At 37.5% G+C, this 26134-nt stretch overlaps 1 protein-coding gene and 1 long non-coding RNA gene across 5 annotated transcripts in view; one reads left to right on the plus strand and one right to left on the minus strand.

The window, feature by feature from the left end:
- Positions 1–3150, minus strand: LOC144340314 (uncharacterized). Its single transcript, XR_013416293.1, has 3 exons — positions 2971–3150; positions 2200–2304; positions 1–464 (listed from the first exon to the last, which is right to left on the minus strand). It is a non-coding gene; the product is annotated as an uncharacterized LOC144340314 (long non-coding RNA).
- PNISR (PNN interacting serine and arginine rich protein) overlaps positions 3050–26134 on the plus strand; it is a 25386-nt gene continuing 2301 nt past the window's right edge. Inside the window, exons 1-11 of one of the 4 annotated variants that reach the window (XM_015136975.3) lie at positions 3050–3143; positions 11932–12011; positions 13665–13783; positions 15662–15850; positions 17420–17643; positions 19051–19222; positions 20123–20313; positions 22223–22360; positions 23696–23795; positions 24512–24565; positions 25688–25858. In XM_015136975.3, the coding sequence (XP_014992461.1) occupies positions 13696–13783; positions 15662–15850; positions 17420–17643; positions 19051–19222; positions 20123–20313; positions 22223–22360; positions 23696–23795; positions 24512–24565; positions 25688–25858 (1327 nt within the window). In that variant the 5' untranslated portion in view covers positions 3050–3143; positions 11932–12011; positions 13665–13695. Of the gene's footprint in view, positions 3144–11931; positions 12012–13664; positions 13784–15661; positions 15851–16082; positions 17142–17419; positions 17644–19050; positions 19223–20122; positions 20314–22222; positions 22361–23695; positions 23796–24511; positions 24566–25687; positions 25859–26134 lie in introns of those variants that run through there. The other 3 variants (XM_015136976.3, XM_028847333.2, XM_028847334.2) reach the window with 3 other exon arrangements.

Here is a 26134-nt window from a genome sequence, read left to right on the forward strand (position 1 = left end):
TAGTTCCTATTTCGATTTATTTTCCACATATCATCTTAGCTTATTTCCATTTTGCTTTAAGGATAATTTGTTTCTGTAATAATGGAAGGTGACATATCCTCCCCTAGAATTTTCTACTTCACTCCATTCATTCATTCATTCGTTCATTCATTCATTCATTCATTCATTGAGACAGTCTCGCTGTGTAGCCCAGGCTGGAGTGCAGTGGCGCGATCTTGGCTAACGACAACCTGTGCCTCCTGGGTTCAAGTGATTCTCGTGCCTCAGCCTCCTGAGTAGCTGGGACTACAGGTGCGGGCCACCACATCCAGCTAATTTTTGTATTTTTTTGTAGACAGTTTTGCCACAGTGCCCAGGCTGGTCTCGGACTCCTGGCCTCAGGTGATCCACCCTCCTTGGTCTCCCAAAGTGCTGGGATTACAGGCGTGAGCCACAGTGGTTGGCCAAATTTTCTACTTCAAACACTGAAAACAGAGGAAGTTAATACAAATTTTAACCTATAAAGTCCCCTGGTTGTTAGTCATTAACAGCAGATTGTCAAATAAGACTGGTAAAATAAGACTGTCAAATAAGACTGCTAAGCATTTGATGATCCAGGTGCAGGATGATCAAACTGCAGCAGATCATGCACATGACAGCTGCTTACATAGAAATTTAACACCACAACACACATTCTTAGAAAATTCTGTGTTGAAATACATATACTTACCTCATGTGTCCATAAGATCATAATGTTATGGGGAACTCTTAGAACAGGGTGGTTAGAGAAAGGGAACTGGAATTGGAACTGTAAAATTCATTTTCAGGTCTGGCAAACAGCAATTGCTGAGGGTGTCTCATTAAACTGGCACAAGGAACAAAATGTGAGGTATTTAATAATCCTCTCCATTTCACAATGCATTTCCAAAATGACTGGCCTACATTAGGATCATTGTTGAACATATTAATGCAATCATACAGCAGATGTAAAAATTTCTGTGTGCAAAGCAGATGCTGGGGACTTGGAGGGCAGAGGTGAGGGAGAAAACCCTTACCCGAAAATTGCCTCACCTTTACTAGGGAAACAAGCAAACAATTACAATATGATTATAGGGAGTAGGAACACGACAGTTTCACTAGGACAATCGGGTTTCTCTAAGATAGAACATTCCTCTGATGAGAATGTTTCTCAGAGAATTTAACTTGAAAATCAGACCTGATGCAAAATACTTGGAAAATGCACAAAATCACAGAGCAGAATCAGAGATTACTGATAACATGTGGTATATATCCTTCTTTTGCTCCATACAGTGGTTTTTATTTATTTTATGCTTTGGGACAGAGACCCACTCTTGCCCACGCTGGAGTGCAGTGGCGAGATCTCGGCTCACTGCGACCTCTGACCCTGGGTTCAAGCAATTCTCCTGCCTCAGCCTCTCTAGTAGCAAGGATTACAGGCACCTGCCACCACGCCCAGCTAATTTTTGTATTGTTAGTAGAGACGGGGTTTCACCATGTTGGCCAGGCTGGTCTCGAACTCCTGACCTCAAGTGATATGCCTGCCTCAGCCTCCCAAAGTGCTGGGATTGCAGGCAGGAGCCACCACGCCCGGCTCATACAGTGATTTTTAAAATCAGACTGTTGAGTAGTCTTATTTGTGCTAAGTGGAAATTAGGGAAAGGGTCAGAGAAATAGGGATTTCCTTTTGCCTTCAGTAGTATCCTCATGAACCTGCGTCATGGTGTTGTCAGGTGTAATCAATGAAGGTTTCTCACAAGATAAAATTTTATTTTGAGGACCACGTCCGTGGATTGGAGGAAAGGCAGATGGTTAGCTAGTGAGGACTTTTATTATAATGCTAATTCAGGAGTATCTGGGTTTCTAGTGCTAAGGAAAACTGAATTTTCAGCAAAGGGCATCTATATTTTCACATCTGTATCTTTATCCATCCAGCTGTGCTCTTACTATTTTGTTTCTACGGTAATTTGCTATTTCTTTTGCATGACAATTCCCAATGAAATAATTTAGATACTTCGTGCACTTTGTCACGCAAAAGTTTTCATGTCACTCTCTGGAAAGGCACTTCCCAGGATGTAGTTAATAAACACTTTATCTTTGGAACATTTCTGTTATCCTTGTAACTTGTAGCTCCTAGCCTGGCAATTGATACTTCTGACACTTGAACGTTGTTCATATAAAAACACTGTGGAATCAACGTACCCTCTTTGAGGAATGGCATTGCATACGTCCTTTTGAGAAGCCATCTTGTAGTTGAAGGAAAGAAGCAGGACGGAAACCAGACTTCCCCGCCCCCGCCACGGTTCCCTAAAGGTCACATAATGAAAAACCGAGACTAGTTAAGCGAAGGAGAGATGAGCAAGTGTTCCCGGAAGGGGGCGCGATGTGTTGAGGTTAACAAAGAAAAAGACAGCTGCGGGGTCAGCTAAGGTCTCCGCTTTCGCTACCGACCCAGACTGCTCACCTTCACAAACTCGTTTCCCTCAAGCGGAACTCTCGGCAGCGCTCAAGCGAGAGTATTCCATCCTTGGAATACTCTCGCTTGAGCGCTGGAATACTCTGAGAAGGTTCCAGCCAGATGTTGGACTGCCTGAAATGCCGCTTCCAGCGCACTAAGCAACTTGAACTGCGCTAAGCAACTGGCCTGAATGTTTGGTTTGACCCTGGGGTTCCTCCGTAGTCTGTAAGTGGAGTTGCGAACTCAATCCCTTCTCCAAGGCGGGAGTGTTTCCAGGAGAGAACATAATTCCCCTTGAAGGAAGATCACGTTACTAAAAAATTTGAAGGCGCCCTGTGTATATAACACGCTCTTGGCTTTCTGGCCACTATAAAGATAAAGATGGGTCGGGAATGGCGCCGGCTACATTAAAAAGTAATGTGCAGGAATGGTTCAGTTGCCCGGTGTTGATGGTTTTGCCCATAATAAAAATGGCGCCGTAACATGTCAATCGGCACAATCACGTGTTCACAAACCTGGATGAGAGATGGTATGGCTTCAGATGACGAACGGATGTTATTATTCTTTACTTCCGGGTGAGACAAATCGGGCGCCATCTTGTCTTGTTCCCGAAGAAGTAGAAGCATCGAAAGCGTTGGAGAGGTATTACCGGAACGGCGGCGACAAGGGTGTTCCCGAACTACAGTAGGTAAGTGATGGAGAACAATTACACGTGGGCACTTGCCGGACCATTACAACCCTCTTAGTGTCTGTGGCGACGGTAGCGTAACTTAAAATAGGCTGCGTACGCTGCTTGGCGCGACCGCTGGAACCTCATTCCTTTAAAGCGGTGCAGTCCGCCAGACTTGGTAAATCAGAGCGGTGCTTTCGCTGAAAAGGAAATGTCCCTGTTAAAGAGAGTGCTCACGGCCCCGTCTTCTAACAGAGTTTTCTCTCGGACGAGAAGAGACTAATTGTTGGGTTCCTGACCGGCCGTTAAACACTGCGCGTGCGCAGTGGGAACCCCCTTGTGGGGAGGGGGTTCGGGGGGCGGAGGAGGCGGGGGCTACCGACCTGGAGCTTATACCCTTTGAGGCTCCGACTACGCAGGCGCGGTTCCTTAGTTTGTGTTTTTCGGGTGTTCTTACCTAATGATGGGTATTATATGTGTTAAGCTTCAATAAAGGAACAGGTAGTATCCGATAATTCAGTTTTTTACCCTGTGGGGGATGGTATCGTCATCTGAACAAATTGAGCACTAGACAAATTTGTTCGTGGGTTGTTAAATTAACATTCTAGCTTAAGATTTTAATTCAACATTAATCTTTTACATCTTTTTACTTCCTCCTGCCCCCAAATAAAACAAAATAAACTTGGAATTCCTCATTTGAGTGCAGCAGGGCAAAACCAACAGAAACCAGACTACTAAAGATTTACTTGTGGAATTTTTTTGCGAAGTGTCAAAGGGCTTATAGAGAAAATGAAACAGTTCTTTAAAGATGTTCTTGAGAGAGGTTTTTTTTTTTTTTAACTTACTAAAAGACTTTATGTTTTAGAACAGTTTTTGTTTACGTTGAGCACGTAGGACGTCCCCACTACACACACAGTTTCTCTTATTAATAGATACTAGTATGGTACATTTGTTGCAACTAATGAACCAGTAATGATAAATTATTAACTAAGATCCATAGTTTATTCCTACTTCCTCACATTTTATCTAAAGTCCTTTTTCTGTTCCAGGATCCCAGCTAGGATATCACATTACATTTAGTTGTATATTCTTAGGCTGTATATTCTTGGCTGTGACAGTTTCTCAGGCTTTCTTTGTTTTTGATGACTGTTAAGGGCTGAATTGTGCCCTTCTAAAATTCTTATCTTGAAGTCCCTACCTCAATACCCCAGAACGTGACTGTATTTGGAGAGAGGGTCTTTAAAGACGATGAGGTTACTAGGGTGGACCTTAGCCCAATATATTAATAACTGCTGTCCTTAAGAGAGTAGGACACAGAAGGATGACGATGTGAAGACGTAGGGGGGAAGACAACCATCCACAAGCCAAAGAGAGAGGCCTCAGAATGAAATCAACCCCATAGGTATTAGACTGTACGCCTCCAGAACAGTGAGGAAATAAATTTCTATTGCTTAAGCCACCCAGTCTTTGGTACTTTGTTATGGCAAGCATACCAAATTAATACAGTGACCTTGACATTTTTGAAGAGTATGGGTCAGGTACATTGTAGGGTGCCCTGCTTTTGGAATTTGCCAGACATTTTTCTCATGATTAAAATGGCTTTACGGACTGTGTCAGGGGAAGATCGCAGAGGTAAGATGCCCTTTTCAGCACATGCTATCAAGGATAGATACTATCAAAGTGACTTATCACATTGTTATTGACCTTGATCACCCTTCTGGAGTAGTGTTTGTTAGATTTTCCACTGTAAAGTTACTTCCCCCACCCCTTTTTGTACTGTTCTCTTTGGAAGGAAGTCATTTTGCAGAGCCCACGCTTACTGAATGGAGAGTTAGGCTCTTCTTCAGGGTGGAATATTTACATAATTTATTTGGAATTCTCTGTGGGAGATTTGTCTCTTCCCTGCCATTTATTTGTTAATTTATTTTATCATATCATTATGGGCCTGTGGATGTTTATTACATAACTTGTATTATAATCCAGTACTTCTTTATTTTGTTGCTGAAATTGTTCCAGCTTTGGCCATTGGCAGCTCTTTGAGTTGTCTACTGTTCTCCTTTGATGTGCTCCTATCAATTTTTTTTTTTTTTTTAGCACTTTATTACTTCCTGGCAGTATACATGCTCCAGACTCATCTTTTACATTTCCTGTCGCAGTCCTAGAATCAGCTATTTATTTAAGGATCCCTGATTCCTTTTTTTGAAGAATGATATTAAAACCAAGTTCTAGTGCCTAGGTGTGCTCATTGCTACTAGGATGTCATTTTGGGCTCTCTCTCTACATTTATTTTTAAATTATTGGTATTTGGGAGGGGGTTATTTATAACCAACTATCCAATTCTGCAAAGTTTTTTTTTTTTTTTTTTTTTTTTGAGACAGAGTGTCACTCTGTTGCTCAGGCTGGAGTGCAGTGGTGGCACAGTCTTGGCTCACTGCAACCCCCGCCTCCTGGTTTCAAGTGATTGTCCTGCCTCAGCCTGCTAAGTAGCCGGGACTACAGGCATGCACCACCATGCCCGGCTAATTTTTGTATTTTCAGTAGAGTGGAGGTTTCGCCATGTTGGCCAGGCTGGTCTTGAACTCCTGTCCTCAAGTGATCCACCCACCTTGGCCTCCCAAAGTGCTGGGTGTAATCCATCCTCCTCGGCCTCCCAAAGTGCTGGGTGTACAGGCATGAGCCGCCATCCTTGGCCTCCACTTTAAAAAATACGTCTTTTGAGCTACAAGCTGCAAATATTTCAGTATATACTAAAATGCGTGTCACATAAAAGTAGCAAAAATTCTGTTTTCCATATTTCAAATGATTACAAGATTAAGCTTTACCAGTGCCATTTCCACCTAATCTGAATTAAACAAATAAATTCTTTTTTGACTTTGAGGTCAGTCAACTCATATGTGAGACTGAAATGTCAGGGGCGAAGAGAATTTTTGTATTTTCTGGCTTCTCAGCTTTGTGGTTGATTTGAGAAATATTTCATACTATGCATCAAACGATAGATGTGTTTCTGTAGCTCTTTGATTTTGTAGTTGATGCTCAAGGACTTTAAAATACCACATTTTAATTCTCATCCATCTCTGTCACAGTCTTTGAGTGACTTTTGTAAATATTAATGATTGTCACTTTGGCCACACAGGGTGGCTCATGCCTGTAGTCCCAGCACTTTGGGAGGCCGAGGAGGATGGATCATTGAGGCCAGAAGTTCGAGGATAGCCTGGGCAACGTGGCGAAACTCCATCCCTACTAAAAATACAAACATTATCCTGGCGCGGTGTCGTGCACCTGTAGTCTCAGCTACTCGGGAGGCTGAGGCATGAGAATTGCTTGAACCTGGGAGGTGGAGGTTGCCATAAGCCGAGATCACACTGCTGCATTCCAGCCTGAGCAACAGAGTGAGACTGTCTCAAAAATAAATAAGTGATTGTTATTTAAACAAGTCGTTTTAGGACCGCAAAGCAATGAAGTTCTAATACAGATCCATTTAAGAAGAGGATAAAATAGATGATGGCCATTTCTGGTTGTATTAGTTTTCTAGGGATACTGTAGCAAATTATCACAAACTGGCTGGTTTCAAACAGTAGAAATTTATTCTTCCACAGTTCGGAAGGCTAACAGTGTAAAACTGAGCTTTTGGTAGGGCCATGCTCTCTAATGGCTTTGTAGGGGATCCTTGTCTTTTCCTAGCTTTTGGTAGTTCTTGTCAATCCTTGATGTTCCTTGGCTTTTAGAGCCATCTACTCCAATCTGTACCACTGTGGTCATGTTACATTGTCCCTGTAAGTGTCTATGTTTCTTTTTTAATAAGGTCCCCCCTAATCAAATGTGAACTCATTGTAATTTGAATACATCTGCAAAGACCCTATTTCCAAATAAGGACATATTCACAAGTATCAGGAGTTAGGACTTCGGTGTATCTGTTGGACGGGGACACAGTTCATACCATAACACTGGTGATAGCTATCACTCGATTTTTTTTGCAGCAGTGTGTGATGGTTTTGATGATCTGATACAAACCTTGGTTTTCATCTTTCTGTTCTTCCCAGACGCCATTTGTTTTCCAAGGAAATAGCAGTTAACTTTACTCCATAAAGGGAAATAACTCTTAGGAAAGTCTTGCAGCCTTGCCCATCACTAATCAGATTTCTCCGAACTTGAAAACTCAAGCCTAACAAACTTTAAAATTAAATCTAAAGGAAGAGTGAATAAATTAGTATCAATTTTTGATGTTATAAAATCACAGTAGCAGTATTGGAATGTCATTTTCATGGTTGAACATTAATGTATTTACTTGCTAACATTTCAGTGAATTATAAATATTTAACCACTTAATATGGACAAAACATTATGGAGAATTTAAATTATTATAAAATGTTTTCTCTTCCCTAAAGAAGATTCTTGTTTGAGCCAAGACAAAAACATGAAAATTTAATGCAGACCCTCTATAAAAAGTATTGTATATCATCTTTAACTTATTAAATGGAAGCTTTCAAACAGTGGAAAAGAACAGGGTAGCAAATGCCCATCTTTAAATTATCAGCATTTTCCAAATCACTTTTAAACCAACTTGTAAATGTCATTTTTAATGGTACAAGGTTATGTTATTTCGTTAAACCATAGTGAAATTTTAAAATATGTATCCATTGATTACTGTGTGTTGTGCCATGTATTCCTTCTGTTTTCTAGGTTTTGCGTTTGTTAGATTTGTTAGTAGTGAAGATGAAGGAAGAAGGAGTAGCGTTCCTGAATCCTTGCCATAAAATCACTTGTAATCTTACTCTTTAATTAAAAAATAGTTAATGAAACTCCTTATCAAGCATTGTGCTATGTGCTGAAACATATATAAAAGTTTAAGTATTTCCTAGTTTTATACCAAGTCTTTACTACAATCTGTCCCTTGTCTACAAAATTTTAACTTAAGTCCAAATTTCGTTTTCATGACCAGAGTTACCTGTTTTGGATAAGATTATCAAAATTTACTCTAAATCCTGTAAGAAAATGAGACAGAGGACATTTGCCCAATGCATGAAAAATGATGCCGCTTGAGGCCTTTTCTTTTTAAGAATGCAGTTATGGGCTGGGTGCAGTGGCTCACGCCTGTAATCCCAGCACTTTGGGAGACCGAGGCGGGCGGATCACAAGGTCAGGAGATTGAGGACCATCCTGGCTAACACGGTGAAACCCCGTCTCCACTGAACATAAAAAATTAGCTGGGCATGGCAGCGGGCACCTGTAGTCCCAGCTATTCGGGAGGCCGAGGCAGGAGAATGGCATGGGCCCGGGAGGCAGAGCTTGCAGTGAGCCGCGATCACGCCACTGTACTCCAGCCTGGGCGAAAGAGCAAGACTCCGTCTCGGGAAAAAAAAAAAATGCAGTTATGTATAGAAAATTACTAAATTACAAAATCATCTCAAAACTGCTAAGCTCTAGGAACTGGAAATAGGAATCATAATTTTAATATTTATTTTATATCTTTCTGTATTCTTTGAATTAGTTTATTCTGTGAATATATATTTTTAGAAAAAATACAGATTTTTTTAAAGATATAAAGAACCAAATGAAGCTAATGAACACAGTCCATAATGACTAGTACAGGCAGTAAAAATTACACAAACTTCTTCAACTGTGAGACATTGGGCAAATGTCCTCTGTCTCATTTTCTTACAGGATTTAGAGTAAATTTTGATAATCTTATCCAAAACAGGTAACTCTGGTCATGAAAATGAAATTTGGACTTAATATTAAAATTTTGTAGAAAAGGGACAGATTGTAGTCCCTTTTTTTGTACTTAATGCAGTTTGTACAGTAATACATATCGGTATGTAGAAGTAGAAATCTACCTTATTCATTTTAATGACTGAATAGGAATCTACTGTATGGCTCACTCTTATTTAACTTGCCTTTAATTTCATGTCACTGAAACCAGGTGTTTACTGTTACACAATATGCTGCCGATTTTTTAATTATGGTATGAATATTCACATTCATGGTTTAGGACCCTGCAGTGGAATTGCTGGGTCAGAGGGATGTGCACATACAGTTTTGTTAAGATGCCGTAATGGCAAATTGTCTTTTTTTTTTTTTTTTTTTCCTGAGGCGGAGTCCTGCTCTGGTCCCCAGGCTGGAGTGCAGTGGTGCGATCTCGGCTTACTGCTACTTCCACCTCCCGAATTCAAGTGATTCTCCTGCCTCAGCCTCCCGAGTAGCTGGGACTACAGACCCATGCCACCATGCCCAGCTAATTTTTTTGTGTTTTTAGTAGAGACGGGTTTCACCATGTTAACCAGGCTGGTCCTGAACTCCTGACCTCAGGTAATCCACCCGCCTCGGCCTCCCGAAGTGCTAGGATTACAGGCGTGAGCCACCGTGCCCAGCCGGTAAATTGTCTTTTAAAAGACAAACCATTTGGTGTTCCACCTATGCCCTCATCCAGTAGTCATCCTCTATAACTAAATCAAGTTTCTCAACTCCAGACTTAATTAAAGCACTTTAATAAAGAGCCCCTAACTTCTAACTTCCTTAACTTACCATCACCTTCTTTACTGTTTTTTTATTCTGCTCTGCTTTTCCCAATTTCACATCTTTTTTCTATTTTTCTCAGCCTAAGTGTCCCAAACATTGTATTACTTGAATAGTAGCTTCCATTAAAACTTTGGGGAAGAACAGCTTCTAAAAATAAAGCAAAAGTAGAAGTGGCTGTTTTAAACATACAGAAAAATAATTATAAGTGATACAAATCAAACTTTTGAAAATATGCAAATTAAAACCTCTGTGCATAGGAAAAACTTTTTTTTTTTTTTTTTTAAATAAAAGCTTTAGCCGGGTGCAGTGGTAACACCTATAATCCCAGCACTTTGGGAGGCCAAGAGGGGCAGATCATTTGAGGTCAGAAGTTTGAGACCAGCTTAACCTACATAGTGAAACCCGTCTCTACTAAAATACAAAAATTAGCCAGGCTTGGTGGTGGGCACTTGTAATCCCAGCTACTCAGGAGGCTGAGGCGGGAGAATCGCTTGAACCCAGGAGGTAGAGGTTGCAGTGAGCCCAGATCACGCCACTGCACTCCAGCCTGGGTGACAGAGCAAGACTCCCTTTCAAAAAAAAAATAATAATAATTATAACAATAAAAGCTTCAACCTATGAAACAGGAAGACAAATTTAGACTAAAGAATTCTTTCAAAGATAAGGTGAAACCTCTGTAAGGTTTAGATTTGCTTCTGGAGAAGAAATGGAGTTGAGCAGAAGTGGGTTGGCTTGATGACACTTTTTGTTTTTTGAGACGGTGTTTCTCTCTTGTTGCCCAGGCTGGAGTGCAATGGCAGGATCTCAGCTCTCTGCAACCTCCGCCTCCCAGATTCAAGCAATTCTCCTGTCTCAGCCTCCTAAGTAGCTGGGATTACAGGCACCCGCCACCACACCTGGCTAATTTTTGTGTTTTTTAGTAGAGACGAGGTTTCACCATGTTGGCTAGGCTGGTCCTGAACACCTTACCTCAGGTAATCCACCCGCCTTGGCCTCCCAAAGTGCTGGGATTACATGCGTGAGCTACTGCGCTTGGCCGATCACCTTTTTTTTAAAACCCTGTAATAGTTGTTAACTTGAAGAGTGCTACCAAAAGTGATGGTGAGAAAGCTCTAGTATTGATATTAATCACCACAAATTGAAACTTCCAATGCTTAGTTTTTATGTGTTTTTTATTTAATCCTCACAATAATCCTTTGGGGTGTAGACATTTAGGTCTTCTGTTTTACAGATTGGAAAACCAAGGGTTAGAGCATAACTTACTCATGTTCACACCACTAACAAACAGATGTAGGTAGGCATCCAGAACCAGAGCCTGTGCTCTGAAGTCTAGGTGACAGGTGGTGACCAGAAAACTTAAAAGGGGAACTAAAAAAGTTGTCCATGACAACCATTAAACATGAGTAAGAACAACCTTTATTTAGAGTAATTTCTGGAAAAGTAAATTTATGGATTGGGAATGATGGTAGGGAGTCATTATACATCATTTTCATCAAATAGTTTTAGTAAGTGCACATTTTCAGTTTCAGTAGGCATTTTATAGAGCTGTTGATAATGTCTATATTATATGGGTTTACAATTTAAGATAGGAAAATTATGCATTGAACTCTGATAAGCTGTTAAAGCGTTGGAAAGCACAGGAAGCTTTTTGGTTTTCATAAGTAGAAGTTAACAGCTTCCTCATCATTAGCCTTTAAACAGAAAGTAATAGCTAGACACTGCTTGTTTGTTTAGCATCTGCTATGTTCAAGATGCTTTCTTGTACCTTATTGAAGATAAAAAGATGAATACGTTTGTCTTTCTGTCAACTGTAAAAGCTGTTGATTGAATAAAAAGGAAACTAAACCATTTCAGGAACAAACTGTTCTCTCCTTGCTAATGTTAATTTCTAAACATAGAATTCTATAGGAAAATTTAAATTAATACATTTTATTACCTTATTGTATCATCTAAGTTAATAACAGGTGGATGAGATCTTCGTTTCAAATGTTTGTTGTTCATTTTTTCTCAATCTCTAAATTGTTTGACATTGTTTTTTATTATGAAGGAATTGTTCAAGTAAATAAAAGATACTTGGAAAGAAATAAGATGTTAAAATGCTTTGCCTCTTCATTTCTGGTGTATCTCTTTTCCTTAACTTTATTATGGTAAAACAATTCCCCATTATAAAGTTAATGCAAGGAAAAGTGACTAACTTGGAGATGATCACACTTATGTTGCATCTCTAGAATTTATTTTTATGCAAATCATGATAATCTATAAGCAGACATCTACTTTTTTTTCCCCCTAGGGCATACATAATCTTGCTGCTATGCTTCGAAGCTGTAGTGTGAATCAACCTAAGTTTTAAACAGAAGGTGAACCTCTGAGGTCAGTTTAAATAGCAGTTGGTGTGTCTTCTTGGTGTTTCCTATTTATTTGTTAACTCTTAATTAAAGTTGTAAGTGAAATTAGTTTTCAAGGGCTCTGATAACCTATTTAACCTTAAAGGGCTCTAAAGGTGTACTTGGGAAACTGGAGAGGACACAAAGGGGAGGAAGAAGGAAACACTGAAGAGGGGTTAGAAAAAGAAATATATTTAACTTGGAACTGATACCCAAACCAGTTGTTGGCCTCATTTGTGCTATCTAGTGCCTATTTTGCCATATTCTAATAATGCTGTTGTAATTGATTAGTGTAACTTGAAGATGGGTACATTTGACTCATAAGGAAATCAAGGTAACAAAAGAAATACACCCCCCATAATCCACAGTGTTTTTCATTTGAGGGATTAGGATCTGCTGCAGATAGAACTATACCTGTATGGCATTCTGGGAATGCTGCGAAGACTGGAGTTGGAAACTTTTAAGGGCCTGAATTGTAATCTCCAGTTGTCCTATTAGAGTTAATGTCTCTATTTTATTGTTATCCAACTTGCCTACTTTTTGTGATCCTGCAATACGAAGGCTTGCTTTTATCTTGTTTTTAGCATACAGGAAAGGATCAGTCTAGAAGGATTCATTTAGTAAACATTTATTAAATGCCTGCTATGAGCTAAGCCTTGGGATACAAAAATAAAGAAGAAACCATGCCCTGGTTGTGTGAGTCACTGGTTCTTGAACAGGGTTGTGTATCAGTATTTGATAAAGTACAAAGATATTAGACTTGTAAGACTTTTAAACCTTTTATTAGAAATGTTTTCAGACTAGCTTACAGAAAAGTTGAGCTAGTGTGATGATTCCCCCCCATACCATCTCCTAGATTTAATAGTTATTAACATAAAGTACCTTCCCTCCCATCTTTTCCATGCTATTTATATGTTAAGAAACCAGGTCTTGGAGGCTGTCTTACTTTCTGGATTTATACAGTTTATCTCATTTCTTTATTCTGTAAAATTGCTTTATATTGTAAGTAAAATCCAAAAGCTCAGTTGGACTCAGTTAAATATTTATTATGAGAATTCTTAGTGATTCTGTGAGCATAGTAGACACCTAAAAATCTGTAGGGGTGGTATTTTGGCAACCTTTGAATTTCTGATTTCTCATCAACTTTTTTTGTAAGGTTTCCTGAATTAATATTTTATTACTTTTGGCAATATGATAGTTTTCTAATTATATTCTGCATTTTTCATTTTTATTAGCTGTAATTACTTATGAGGAAGAATTTTTCTTCATCAGCTGAAGCTGTTTGGTTACTATCTTAAAGAAATCTTGATTGGGGAGAAATGAAATCACTTTTTTCCTACAATCTTCAAAATAATTGTCCAGAAATTTATATTGTACAAAAAATGGAGTTTTTTTTTTTAAGTCTTTTTTGAGCTAAATTCATTGTTATGCTTGCCATCAAATTCTGAGACCAGCATTAACATAAAATTTTCTACCTCTCGTTCGGTACCCTAAAAATTCTAGTTGCCTCTGGCAAGCTATTGACAAGAATTTTAGACCTCTGATGAAATAAATGTATCATCATAAAATAATTTCTGATGTGAGGTTTTAAGATTAAATAACTCACTATAGTTTTTAAACTATGTTTAATTTATTGAAGATAGAAAATCAAGTATATTTTAAAAGAAGGGATGTGGGATCAAGGAGGACAGCCTTGGCAGCAGTGGCCCTTGAACCAGCAACAATGGATGCAGTCATTCCAGCACCAACAGGATCCAAGTAAGGAAACCAATTGAATTTGAAAGGGCGGGGTTGGATATGTGTAAATGGGTAGAAGACACATGATAGGGTTAAGGGATATGGAATTAAGATTGGTGTATTGGACCATTTTATGGTCAGAATTTAATGTTCTCATAAATAGCCTTGCCGTAGCTTATATAGCAGGAAATGGACTTCCCTTTGGAAGACTGTAAAAAGATAGAAAGCTTTTTGAAGATTTTACATTTTTTAAACTGATTTAGTCCTTGTTTTTCTAAAGAAAGAGAAAAGCCTAAAATATGTTGCTTATGAAGAACACACTTATGTGAATTCTGACTCTTAAAGTTGTATATCATATTGAACTGGATGGTATGCTATATCATTTTAAAATATTTTTGCTATGGACTATTTCAGGCACACATAGAAAGGTAGAAGAGTATAGGGAGTCCCCCATTTATTACTTAGCTTTAACAATTATTAACTAGTGACCAATTTTGTTTCATCTGTAAGACCACTTACATTACTGTGCCCTCGCTGGGTTAATCTGATGCTATTTCTTTTTTCAATAGCCATGTATCATTCTGTTATAGGATTGTAACATAATTTAACAAAGCCACTTTTGGATGTTTTATTATTTGTAGCTTTTCACTTTTTAAAACAATTAGCGTAATCTTGTGTACATATCGTTATCCGCTTGTCCAATTATTTTCTTATGAAAAGAGCTAGGTTTGTTAAGTCATGATAATTTCAGATGCACATTGCCACATGTAACCCCATAGGGGTTATGCCAGTGTTTCAAACTGTATGAGAATATCTATTTAATCTTCATTAAAGTAAGATGCAGAAAAACATATCTTATTCTACTTTGTTTACTTTATTAATATTAGATCTTAATGCATTTTTGAGTGGACTTGCAAAATAAAAAGTATTAAAAAGGTCTTGAAATGTTAAATATAGATACTTTGGAAGAGAGGTCAGGTGCGGTGGCGCACACCTGTAATCCTAGCACTTTGGGAAGCTGAGGTGGGCAAATTGCTTGAGCTCAGGAGTTTGAGGCCAGCCTGGGCAACATGATGAAACCCCGTCGCTACCAGAAATACAAAAATTAGCCAGGCTCATAACCCGGACTCTACATGGATGGATGGATGGATGGATCATGGATGGATAGATGGGTGGATGGATGGATGGATGGATGGATGGATGGATGGATGGATAGATAGATAGATAGATAGATAGATAGATAGATAGATAGACAAAAATTTAAAAATTGAAAAAATATATCTTGGGGGAAGAGTGTCTTCAAGATAGTGGGGAAATGAACTTTGAGTAAAGATTGGCTAAGAAGTTGTAACCAGACTACACTAGTCATGTTTTGGCTAGAGAAGGGAGCCTTTCTTAAAGAAGGGCAACCATGAGGAAAAACAGAATTAGGTAGCTGCACTCATCCAAGGCCTATAGGCTTGAATGCAGGCCTGGGAAGATAAATAGGACATGTTGAAGAAAGAAATGATAGCATTAGATTATTTTTGTGGTGTTTTTTTTTGTAAAGGTGATGACATTTAAAAACTGAGTAAAGTAAGATACAGGGGATAAATTTTAAATGAATTAATATTAGAAATGGGTTAAGAGTGTTCTTGTGGAGTTCTTTTCTGAAAGTGTTAAATAGTTATATTATTTTTTAGCCTGAATATGGGTTATTTGTTAAGCACCCTTTCAGACACAATATGCTTTAATATTTAAGATCTCTCATTTAAAAAATTTTTTTCTAATTTCCCTCATACCCTCTCTGTCTGAAATATTTAAGATCTAAGGAATAATTGAGATGCTTGTTTTACATAGAGGCACTATTCTTTTAGCTCCTACATTCTGAATGTTGAATTCAATGTTAATTTACGTTAGGCCAGATTGACTGGGCTGCATTGGCCCAAGCTTGGATTGCCCAAAGAGAAGCTTCAGGACAACAAAGCATGGTAGAACAACCACCCGGAATGATGCCAAATGGACAAGATATGTCTACAATGGAATCTGGTCCAAACAATCATGGGAATTTCCAAGGGGATTCAAACTTCAACAGAATGTGGCAACCAGGTTTGTTGTTTATGTTTTCACAATTTTAGGACTTTTAAAAAACAAAATGAAGATTATTATTAAATTTTTAAATTTGCTTAGTAGTATGACTTCCCGAAATTAATGCTTCTTAAAAAATAGGCAGTTTTCAATTTGATTTGACTTTGACATTTTATGGTTAAAATTATTCTGTACTCATTCTGCTAGCATTGTGGCACTCAGTTTGATTCATTTCTTGGTTCTTCATTCCTAGGCTGACAGGGGCTGGGAACACTCTGGAAACCTCACTTGGCATCTAGGGAAGAGAGCATTCTTTGTCTCTCTATTGCAACCTCTGGCCTTTTCAGAAGCAGCACTGGCAGAGTAAAACATGTCTAGCCTCTAATTAAAGAAAAATTGTGTCACTGTGTGACAAATTAGTCTGTCAAATATACTCTGCCCCGACCATCCGCCTACCTTTTTCTTCCCTTTTTTTTCAGATAGTGATCTTTCATAAGTTTTTGTGTGTTTTACTTTTTTGTTTGTTTTATTTCACAGTATGATGTAGATTTCTTGATGCTAATTCAGTCTTCCATGGCTTGTGTTATTCTTTTTTAATAGTCACTTGAAACTATGGAGGAATTAGCCTCACATTTGGGTATGCTGATGGTGAAGTCATAGCCTCCTTTCCCTATTAATACTTTTTGTTTCTCCTTATAAGAATGGAGACCTCAGTTGAGACCAGCCTGGGCAACATAGCAAGGCCCTGTCTCTACAAAAAAAAAAAAAAAAAAAACTTAACAATCAGCCAGACATAGAGGCGCGTGCCTGTAGTCCCAGCTACTCAGGAGGCTGAGGTGGGAGGATTGCTTGAGCCTAGGAGATTGAGACTGCAGTGAGCTGTGATCACGCCACTGCACTCCAGCGTGGGTGACAGAATGAGTCCCTCATTTAAAATGAAAAATATGAGAATTCAGATTACTTTTAAAAACATAAATATTTTAGTCTTTGATACTGTGAGGTAGTTTGTTTCTAGCTTTCTTGAAAATGAAATTTCCCCACATTTGAAAATGTTTTCGTTCCTACGTTTAAGTTCTTAAATGACTCCCCCTGGCATCCCTACCCCTTAGTTTTACTCTACTTTGTGACCCCGGGCAAGTGGTTTACCTCTGTGTGCCTCAATTTTCCCTCCCGAAATTGGCAAAAATAATACCTGATTTCTCCCTACCTCACAGGGATGTTGTGAGGATAAATGTGTTCGTGTAAGAAAGAAATTATATAAAACCTCAAGGTATTATTTTTGTGGTGTTGTTACTAAACAAAAATATAAAAATTCAACAAAAATAGTGCTTTGGATTTTGGTACATTTGTTAAAAATAACGTTGGGCATTTGGTTAGGATATGAATTAGAGTGGAATTAGCTCATTTTGAATTACATATGACAGTTTAGTTTATTGCTTATTTTTAAGACAAAAGGAGTTTGACCAAGAAGTCATAAGTTGTTTTTTAAATCTGTATGTTTACTGAAAAATCTTTCTTGAGATCTTAAAATTTTGTGTTGATTTTGTTATAACCCCCTGTTGAATGTTTTTATGCCTAAATCTTAAATAGAATGGGGAATGCATCAGCAACCCCCACACCCCCCTCCAGATCAGCCATGGATGCCACCAACACCAGGCCCAATGGACATTGTTCCTCCTTCTGAAGACAGCAACAGTCAGGACAGTGGGGAATTTGCCCCTGACAACAGGCATATATTTAACCAGAACAATCACAACTTTGGTGGACCACCCGATAATTTTGCAGTGGGGCCAGTGAACCAGTTTGACTATCAGGTGAAAGATATTTTGTTGCTTTAATATTGTAGATGTGCACGTAATCCATTCTTTGGAAGTGTCTCATCAAGAATACCTAAGATACGTGTTTCACTTTTCAGACTTGTGTAAATAAGCACATTCTGTCTCAGAAAAGTTATCAATTTTTGAGTATTAAAATAGTTAGAATTTGTTTTCTGATTTTCTTCATTAGGAAAATGGTATAAAAGATCATTAGGGAAAATTTTTGAAAAAAATGTGTAAGTGCAATAGCTATATGATGTTTTGTTTTCTAATTTATATTTCAAAATGGTATATTTAAATGTTAAAGACTAGAAAATGCACACTAATTGAATATAGCTTATGGTTAAGACATGAATAAAACACATCAACATAGATCATTTTCCTAAGTGTAATTCCTTGTGCTATGTAGAATTATGACTGTTTTTCTAGTGTCATTTTTTTTTCCATTCTGACATGACATGTTAATGGAATTGTATATAATTTCCTCTGTAGCATCTAATTCATTCCTAGGGACATAGAACTCTGTGGGGAATAGTGTCATATGCTGGGCTTTATTTACTTTATTCCCTCTGCCAGGTTCTACCCTTAAATTATAGTGCTAGTTGTCATTTTGAAGTAACTGACTGCAATTATTAACTTATAAACTGCTATCATAATTTAAAATTTTGAAAGAAAAATCATTATTTTGTGAATTCTAAGGTAGATTTGATAATGGACATATAATATTCACCTTGAGATGGTAATCCTCTCGTTAATAAATATTCAGATACTTGTTGTATACTTGGTATACAGATAAAACAGTTTTTATCTTGTTTGAAGAAATGTAATGGCAGGGAACATCTGCTTACCCTACTTTTGTGTGGTAGATCCCATGTAAACAAGACAAAGAGCTGTATTGGCAGCTGGCCTAGAAAAGCCTCTGAAAATAGCAAAATTGCAGAAAATATTTAATGATTCAGTAACTTCTATCTTTGCTTATAAATGAATATATCTGCAAGATTATAGAAACACCTTAAATTGTTTAGTTCACTTTTTGTTCACTGTAAGTAGGGTGTTGAAATTGACAAAAATGTCTAGGTAAAGAAAAATTAGTATCTATTTGATGTCTTAGTGTTGGTAGGATTAGCTTGTAAATGGATTTGGAATGAAAAATTTCATATACTTCTTCAAAGTAGCTTATCAGGTGGCTTTTAGAAGCCTCTTTGCATTTACATAGCCAGAAAATCTTAAGAAAAGTAAGCCTAGGTTCTTGGGACTATAGAAGTATCGGTGGATATTAGAGCCATGGAATTCTTGGATGTGCTGCACACATGGATTTCTACTGTCCCAGTTCATAACACACGTGTGTCCCAGAGAGTATATTGTATTAATTTGAAGAAAAAATAAACTGCAATACTCTTTCAGCATGGGGCTGCTTTTGGTCCACCGCAAGGTGGATTTCATCCTCCTTATTGGCAACCAGGACCTCCAGGACCTCCAGCACCTCCCCAGAATCGAAGAGAAAGGCCATCATCATTCAGGGATCGGCAGCGTTCACCTATTGCACTTCCTGTGAAGCAGGAGCCTCCACAAATTGGTAGCTATTTAATTAGTTTAGTGGACCACAATTGGCATGACTTTTTTTATCATTTTATAAAAGGGATGTCTTATTTTATTAAAATTGTTCAAGTATCTCTGATGTGTTAGGAATTGACACTTTATTTTTTATGGTCATAAAGCTTAAATTTACAAAAATGATATTGGGCTAAAATATTAAAAGGTTTAAATAATTTTCTTTAAATCTTTACATTAAATTCCAGATTTTGTGATGAAGTGCAAATTTATGCTAGCCATATCATTTTGATATTTTCTTCATTGTGGGCATTTCAGTACATTATGCAGATACATGAGCCCTTCTCCTTTTAAACCTAATTGTTCAGTCTCTGTCCACTCTCAGTTCATCTGATGCACTGCTGTCAGATTAATTTTCCTTTGCTTATTTCACTTCCCCTAAGTGTTTTGGCAGAAAATTTCAATTTTTAAATACCATTTTAGAGCCAGCCTATTTCAGGTGACAAATACATATTTATGCCACTTTATATCCGGAAAGTTCTAAATCGTTCAGTATTTAATGAACAGGAGCATTTATTAATAAATCTTTATTTTTTACATTTTAGAAAGAGTCTAACTTTACAGCCTTTTTAACTTACTAGCAAATCACTTAATTTTTTCGAGTCTCAGTTTCCTCACCTGGGGAAATAAGTGGAGTAATAGTAGTGATCTCTGAGGGCTTTTGTAAGGATTAAATTAGATGATGGTTTAACATGCTTTCATGGTGTCCTGGCAGATTGTAAGCACTAGAGCAGTGTTCCCTACTGTTATTAAAAGTGATGGCATTTAAGAAAACCTGATATTTAATGGGATTTTTTTTAATTTACTCACAAGTTTGTAGAAATATTTTACTTAATTGACTTGTGTATATTCCCATGTGAAACAGACGCAGTAAAACGCAGGACTCTTCCAGCTTGGATACGTGAAGGCCTTGAAAAAATGGAACGTGAAAAGCAGAAGAAATTGGAGAAAGAAAGAATGGAACAACAACGTTCACAATTGTCCAAAAAAGAAAAAAAGGCCACAGAAGATGCTGAAGGAGGGGATGGCCCTCGTTTACCTCAGAGAAGTAAATTTGTAAGTAGAATCCCCAACAGGAAGTGCCATGTGATAATCTTGTTTGTGTGAAAACTTTACTGAAATAGATATTTTATTTTAGTCTATAGGAAAGTATTAGAGTGATGTTCCTAAGATTACGTTCATTAAGTGTATTGAGGATTATGTTTTTATATATGTGTTACTGAAGATACAGTAAGGAGAAAATGGAAAACAAGTTTATAAACATTTCATTCCAGAGAGCTGGCTAGATCTTGATAAACAATCTGTATTCGTTCATGATGGTACAGGTGACACCCTAGTGGTACATTATAAAACAAATCTACCTTAAAATAGTAATAGAGAAATATAATCTCCCCCTTTTGAACATTTAAACATATACCTGAGGATGTAATAATTTTTATTGTTTTTGACATGAGCACTGGAAGTATAACAACATTTTAAAGTCTTTAAATCTTCATCAGTTAGATGGCTTGAGTGGTTTAGGAACTTTTTTATTCAGCAGGTATGATAGCCACAGCACTGGCCAGTATGCAACTCAGAAAATTGGTCTGTCTTCCGCGACCATTTTGTGGTTTAGAAATAAGTCTCAAGAAGAGCAGAATAACTAGATTTTGGCAGGCTTTAGTTTCGCTTAAATTCCGTAAATTACTTTTATTTTCCCCAAAAGACATACACCAAATCTGTGTTTCTCTTCTAGATGTTAATTAACAAAAATAAGAAACAACAGAAAAACACTGTTGAAGCTTACTCTTTTTGTCTTTTTAGGCAGTTGGGGGATCAGGGCCTCACTCTGTTGCCCAGGCTGGAGAGCAGTTGCACAATCATAGCTCACTGTAGCCTTGAACTCCTGGACTCAATCAGTCCTCTCAACTCAGCCTTCTAAGTGCATAGCTAGGACTACAGGTGCACACCACCACTCCCACCTAATTTTTGTATTTTTTGTAGAGATGGGGTTTCACCGTGTTGCCCAGACTGGTCTTGAACTCCTGGCTTCAAGTGATTCTCCCACCTTGGCCCCCCAAAGTGCTAGGATTACAGACATGAGGCACTCTGCCCACTCATTTTTTTAAAAAAAATCCTTACATGAAATAGTGGTGTTCCAAATTTTTTTAAGCATCAAAAATTTGTTTGGAAATTATCCTTCCTCTTTCCTCCCAAATGCCTGTGGGATTGTGTTACATATATTTTTCCCCTGGTTCAGGTAGTCTTTCCACAGTAGTATCTAGGTGGTCATCTTGTCTTTTACATACTAGGATTATTAAAAGTGACTGGGGACACTTCTCTGACAAAGGAAAGAGTCACATGCTATCTGGATCTTGAAACCTAAAACCATACAAAGACAGGAGACAAACTGCTGGCATTTCTTTAATCTGAAGTAGACCTTGTTTTTATCTTTTCATTATGGAGCTAAAAAGAAGCAAGTTTTACTGAGTTTCAGGGCCAGTTGAGAACTTGGCCCTGAAAAATGTGATTAGAGATTTTTCATTTTAAGTTGTGCAACTTTAGATAAATAGCTTAAATATATAGCTGTAAAAGTTATACTGAATAATATGTCTATGGTCCATTTATCCAAAGTTCTATAAGCCTCTCAGGCCCATTATATGTAATAGATAATAATTAAATCAGTCTCTGGGCATTATGTTTTTCTGGGTATTTATAAAATAAGTTTAAAATTGACTAAGGGAAAAAGAAAATTGAAAAAATAATTTATTTTCCTAAGCCATCTTGTAATCTTACATTTTTCCCAGGTTATACTTTTTAAATTATTAAATGAAATCTGTAATAAAAATATAATTTAAATAGCAATTTCACTCATATTTCTGCTTCATAGGCTTTTTAGTTTGGGGTTTAAGATTTTCTGTATGTAAGATAAGGATTTTACATTATACACATGAATTTGGACTACCATACTATTATTTTTTTATAGGATAGTGATGAGGAAGAAGAAGACACTGAAAATGTTGAGGCTGCAAGTAGTGGGAAAGTCACCAGAAGTCCATCCCCAGTTCCTCAAGAAGATCATAGTGACCCTGAGATGACTGAAGAGGAGAAAGAGTATCAAATGGTAGAATGTTAAAGTTCTGACTATGTACATGGATTTATTTTGTTTGCAATTTTTTTTTGGAGACAATATTAGAGGAAAAAATAGAAACTAGAACTGCTGACCAGTATTATTAATTGAAGAGATGCTCCTTTTAACTTAAAACAATTATAGAAACTTTCATTAATAGGGACTTTTTTAAATGTTTTGATTTCAGGCTGGGGTAATCCTAGTACTTCACGGGGGGCCACAGCAGGGGGATTGCTTGAGTCCAGGAGTTCAAGACCAACCTGGGCACTATAGTGAGACCTTGTCTCTACAAAAAATTAGCCAGGCATAGTGAGGTGCACCTGTAGTCCCAGCAACTCAGGAGGTGGTGGGAGGATTGTTTGAGCCTGGGAAGCGGAGGTTGCAGTGAGCTGAGGTGGTGCCACTGTATTCCATCCTGGGTGACAGAGTGAGACCCTGTCTTAGAAAAAAAGAAAAAAGTGTTTTGAATTCAGTGTCTCTACTATACAGATACATTCATAATATTTTTTTCTTTGATCCATATGATTTTGGAATTTTTTTTTTTTTTCTTTTGGAGACGGAGTCTCGCTCTGTTGCCCAGGCTAGAGTGCAATGGTGGGATCTCGGCAAACTGCAACCTCTGCTTCCTGGGTTCAAGCAGTTCTCCTGCCTCAGCCTCCCAAGTAGTTGGGATTACAGGTGCCCACCACCATGCCCGACTAATTTTTTGTATTTTTTTAGTAGAGACAGGGTTTCGCCATGTTGTTCAGGCTGGTCTCAAACACCTGACCCCAGGTGATCTGCCCACCTCGGCCTCCCAAAGTGCTGGGATTAGGGATTACAGGCGTTAGCCATTGCACCCAGGCTAGAATTTTTTTGAAGTTTTGATGTTAACAGAAAAAGGTTCAGGATACTTTATTCCTTGGAATGGCTGCTCTGATGTCTAAAAATATTTTATAAATTGGCTTTGTGGCTGGGCATGGTGGCTCACGCCTGTAATCCCAGCACTTTGGGAGGCCAAGGCAGGCAGATCACTTGAGATCAGGAGTTTAAGACCAGCCTGGCCAACATGGTGAAACCCCATCTCTACTGAAAATACAAAAATTAGCTGGGTGTGGTGGTGCACACCTGCAGTTCCAGCCACTTGGGAGACTGAGGCAAGAGAATCGCTTGAACCCAGGAGGTGGGGGCTGCAATGAGCCAATATCACGCCATTATGATCCAACCTGGGCAACAGAGTGAGACTCTGTCTGGAAAAAAAAAATGACTTTGTATTTTAATATTTTTGAAGATGTCACACTATTGGTAGCTATAATCATTAGAAATACTGTATAAAATGCTCTTTTTTAGATGTTGCTGACAAAAATGCTCCTGACAGAAATTCTACTGGATGTCACAGATGAAGAAATTTATTACGTAGCCAAAGATGCACACCGCAAAGCAACGAAAGGTATATTTTGGTGTTTTTGATTTTGCTTTTCCTGGGGTATTTTGGTTCTGATGACTATTTTGGACTTTTTTTGTTGTCCTTGTTGGATTTCTACCAGATATTTGAATATTCTCTTGCATGTTTTAACTCTTAAAGATTAGATATGTAGACACCATATTAAAGCTATACAAATATTTTTGTTTTATCTGACCTACATGAGTACAAATTAGCAGTCATGCTGTTGTCCTCTAAAATGTATTGTGGAAAATTCCTGATGTTCAGTTTATTTCACCTGATTTTTTTTATAGATAACATGGCATTGTATGACTTCTGATACAGTTTATTTTGACTAATGAATTTTGAATTATCAACCTTCAGTTTTTAGTTTACCAGTTATCTCTTACAGAAGCAAGTGATTCCCTACCCCTATATTTTAGTAACACCTTAAAAAATGTATTGAAAACAAAAATTAAGTTACATGTCATAATCTCAGAAATAGACATACAGATATACTTGTCAACATTTTTTCTCATTATAAACCAATTTCAGCTCACATCAGAGTTATAATTTCAAAGCCAGACATGATACTGGTTTAAAATGAATGTTATGTTTTTAATGTTTCTTCTCTCCCCAAAAAGCAGCAATAGTAGTAGATTTAACAATACCATAGACTCATGACTATGAAATCGTGGCTATTTGTGTTAACATGTTGTTCCTGTTGTTGATGTGATACAAAGCTCCTGCAAAACAGCTGGCACAGTCCAGTGCACTGGCTTCCCTCACTGGACTCGGTAAGTGTTTTCCATATTTGTGAAAGGGCCTAAAGGGAAAAATCACACATACATTGTCTCTCTACGTGTTCTGTTTTGAAACTGTATTAGTCCTACTCAGTTTATAAAATCCTAGGTCTTAGGGTTATGTCATCCTGTCTAAAAAGGTTTGCCTATTTTTTTGACTGACTCATTCACAGTGAGAAATTTATAAATGTGATGGTTAATTCATAGTTTATTGGGGCAAGTTATATTGGAAGATTTCCTTATTGCTCCAATATATGCATTTTATATATATATATATATAATTATATATGAACACCTATAGTTTGTACTTGATAATTCATAATTTAGCCATGATAATATCTAAGCTCACTTTCAGAATTATTGCATACATGCCTTAGGGAAGAACCTATCCACTAATGTTTTTAATAACTTACATAGATTGTGTTGTGGCAAGTCAAGTTTTAATATAGAGGAAAGGGTTTATCTTATAGTAAAACAGTAGTGATGTGTTCATAATTTACTATTTGCATGGTATATTATCAAGGCTGTAAAAGCCTGAATTTGCCTTTTCCACATCTTCATTTCAAATTAATTTTTGTGAGGACGCAGAGAAGTGGGTAGAACCAAATGCCCATGTGGTTTTTGTTATGGTTATTTATATCATTTCAGGGTGGGGAGTAGTTTCAGCACCATAATATTCCTGTACCAGGGAGATTATAGTATTCTAATTTTTTCAGGGAAAAATTGCTTAGCTCTAGGGATTTCTAAACTTTGAACAATAAAAGTTAGTTTTAGAAATACTTTCAGGGTCATGATTAAGCCTTAGTGTGGCTTTGTTACTGCCCTGTTAAGTAGTTTTGTTGGTTAGTATGGACAGTACAGCAAACCCATTATGATTCCTTTACAGTGAGAAAGATATGAAATAGTCCAGAAAGAGTAAGATATTAAGTAACCTTTGCCTGAAGGTTCTGTGAACTCCTTAAGCATTTGAATGTATACTTCTCCCCACCCCGAATAAGCATATTCTTCTGGGAAAAGGCAATGAAAAAAGAAATGAGCTTTCTTCTCAGACCTTGAAAAGTTTTTAGTGCATAGTATAACTTTTTTCATATGATAGACTGAGCTTTATGCACACAGGTGGACTGGGTGGTTATGGATCAGGAGACAGCGAAGATGAGAGGAGTGACAGAGGCTCTGAGTCATCTGACACTGATGATGAAGAATTACGGCATCGAATCCGGCAAAAACAGGAAGCTTTTTGGAGAAAAGAAAAAGAACAGCAGCTATTACATGATAAACAGATGGAAGGTGTAGTATATCTTTTAGACTTAATTTTGGTCCAGTTTTGTATTTCTTTTTATTTTTTAACCAACCTAAAAATATCAAAGGATAAAATAAAGGCTGTATTATAAATAACATGTGATATAACTGAAACTAAAGTCAGAATTTTTGTTTGGTTGTTTTAGGAGCCATTCATTGCAGTGGCTATAAGCCAAGCTATTTAGGGTATTTTTATTTCTTGTTAAAATTATTGAAATGAAAAAGATTACTTTTGAAATGGGAAAAATATATTTGTAAGACTAT

This window comes from Macaca mulatta, chromosome 4 (assembly GCF_049350105.2).
Source record: "Macaca mulatta isolate MMU2019108-1 chromosome 4, T2T-MMU8v2.0, whole genome shotgun sequence".
Taxonomy (NCBI): domain Eukaryota; kingdom Metazoa; phylum Chordata; class Mammalia; order Primates; family Cercopithecidae; genus Macaca; species Macaca mulatta.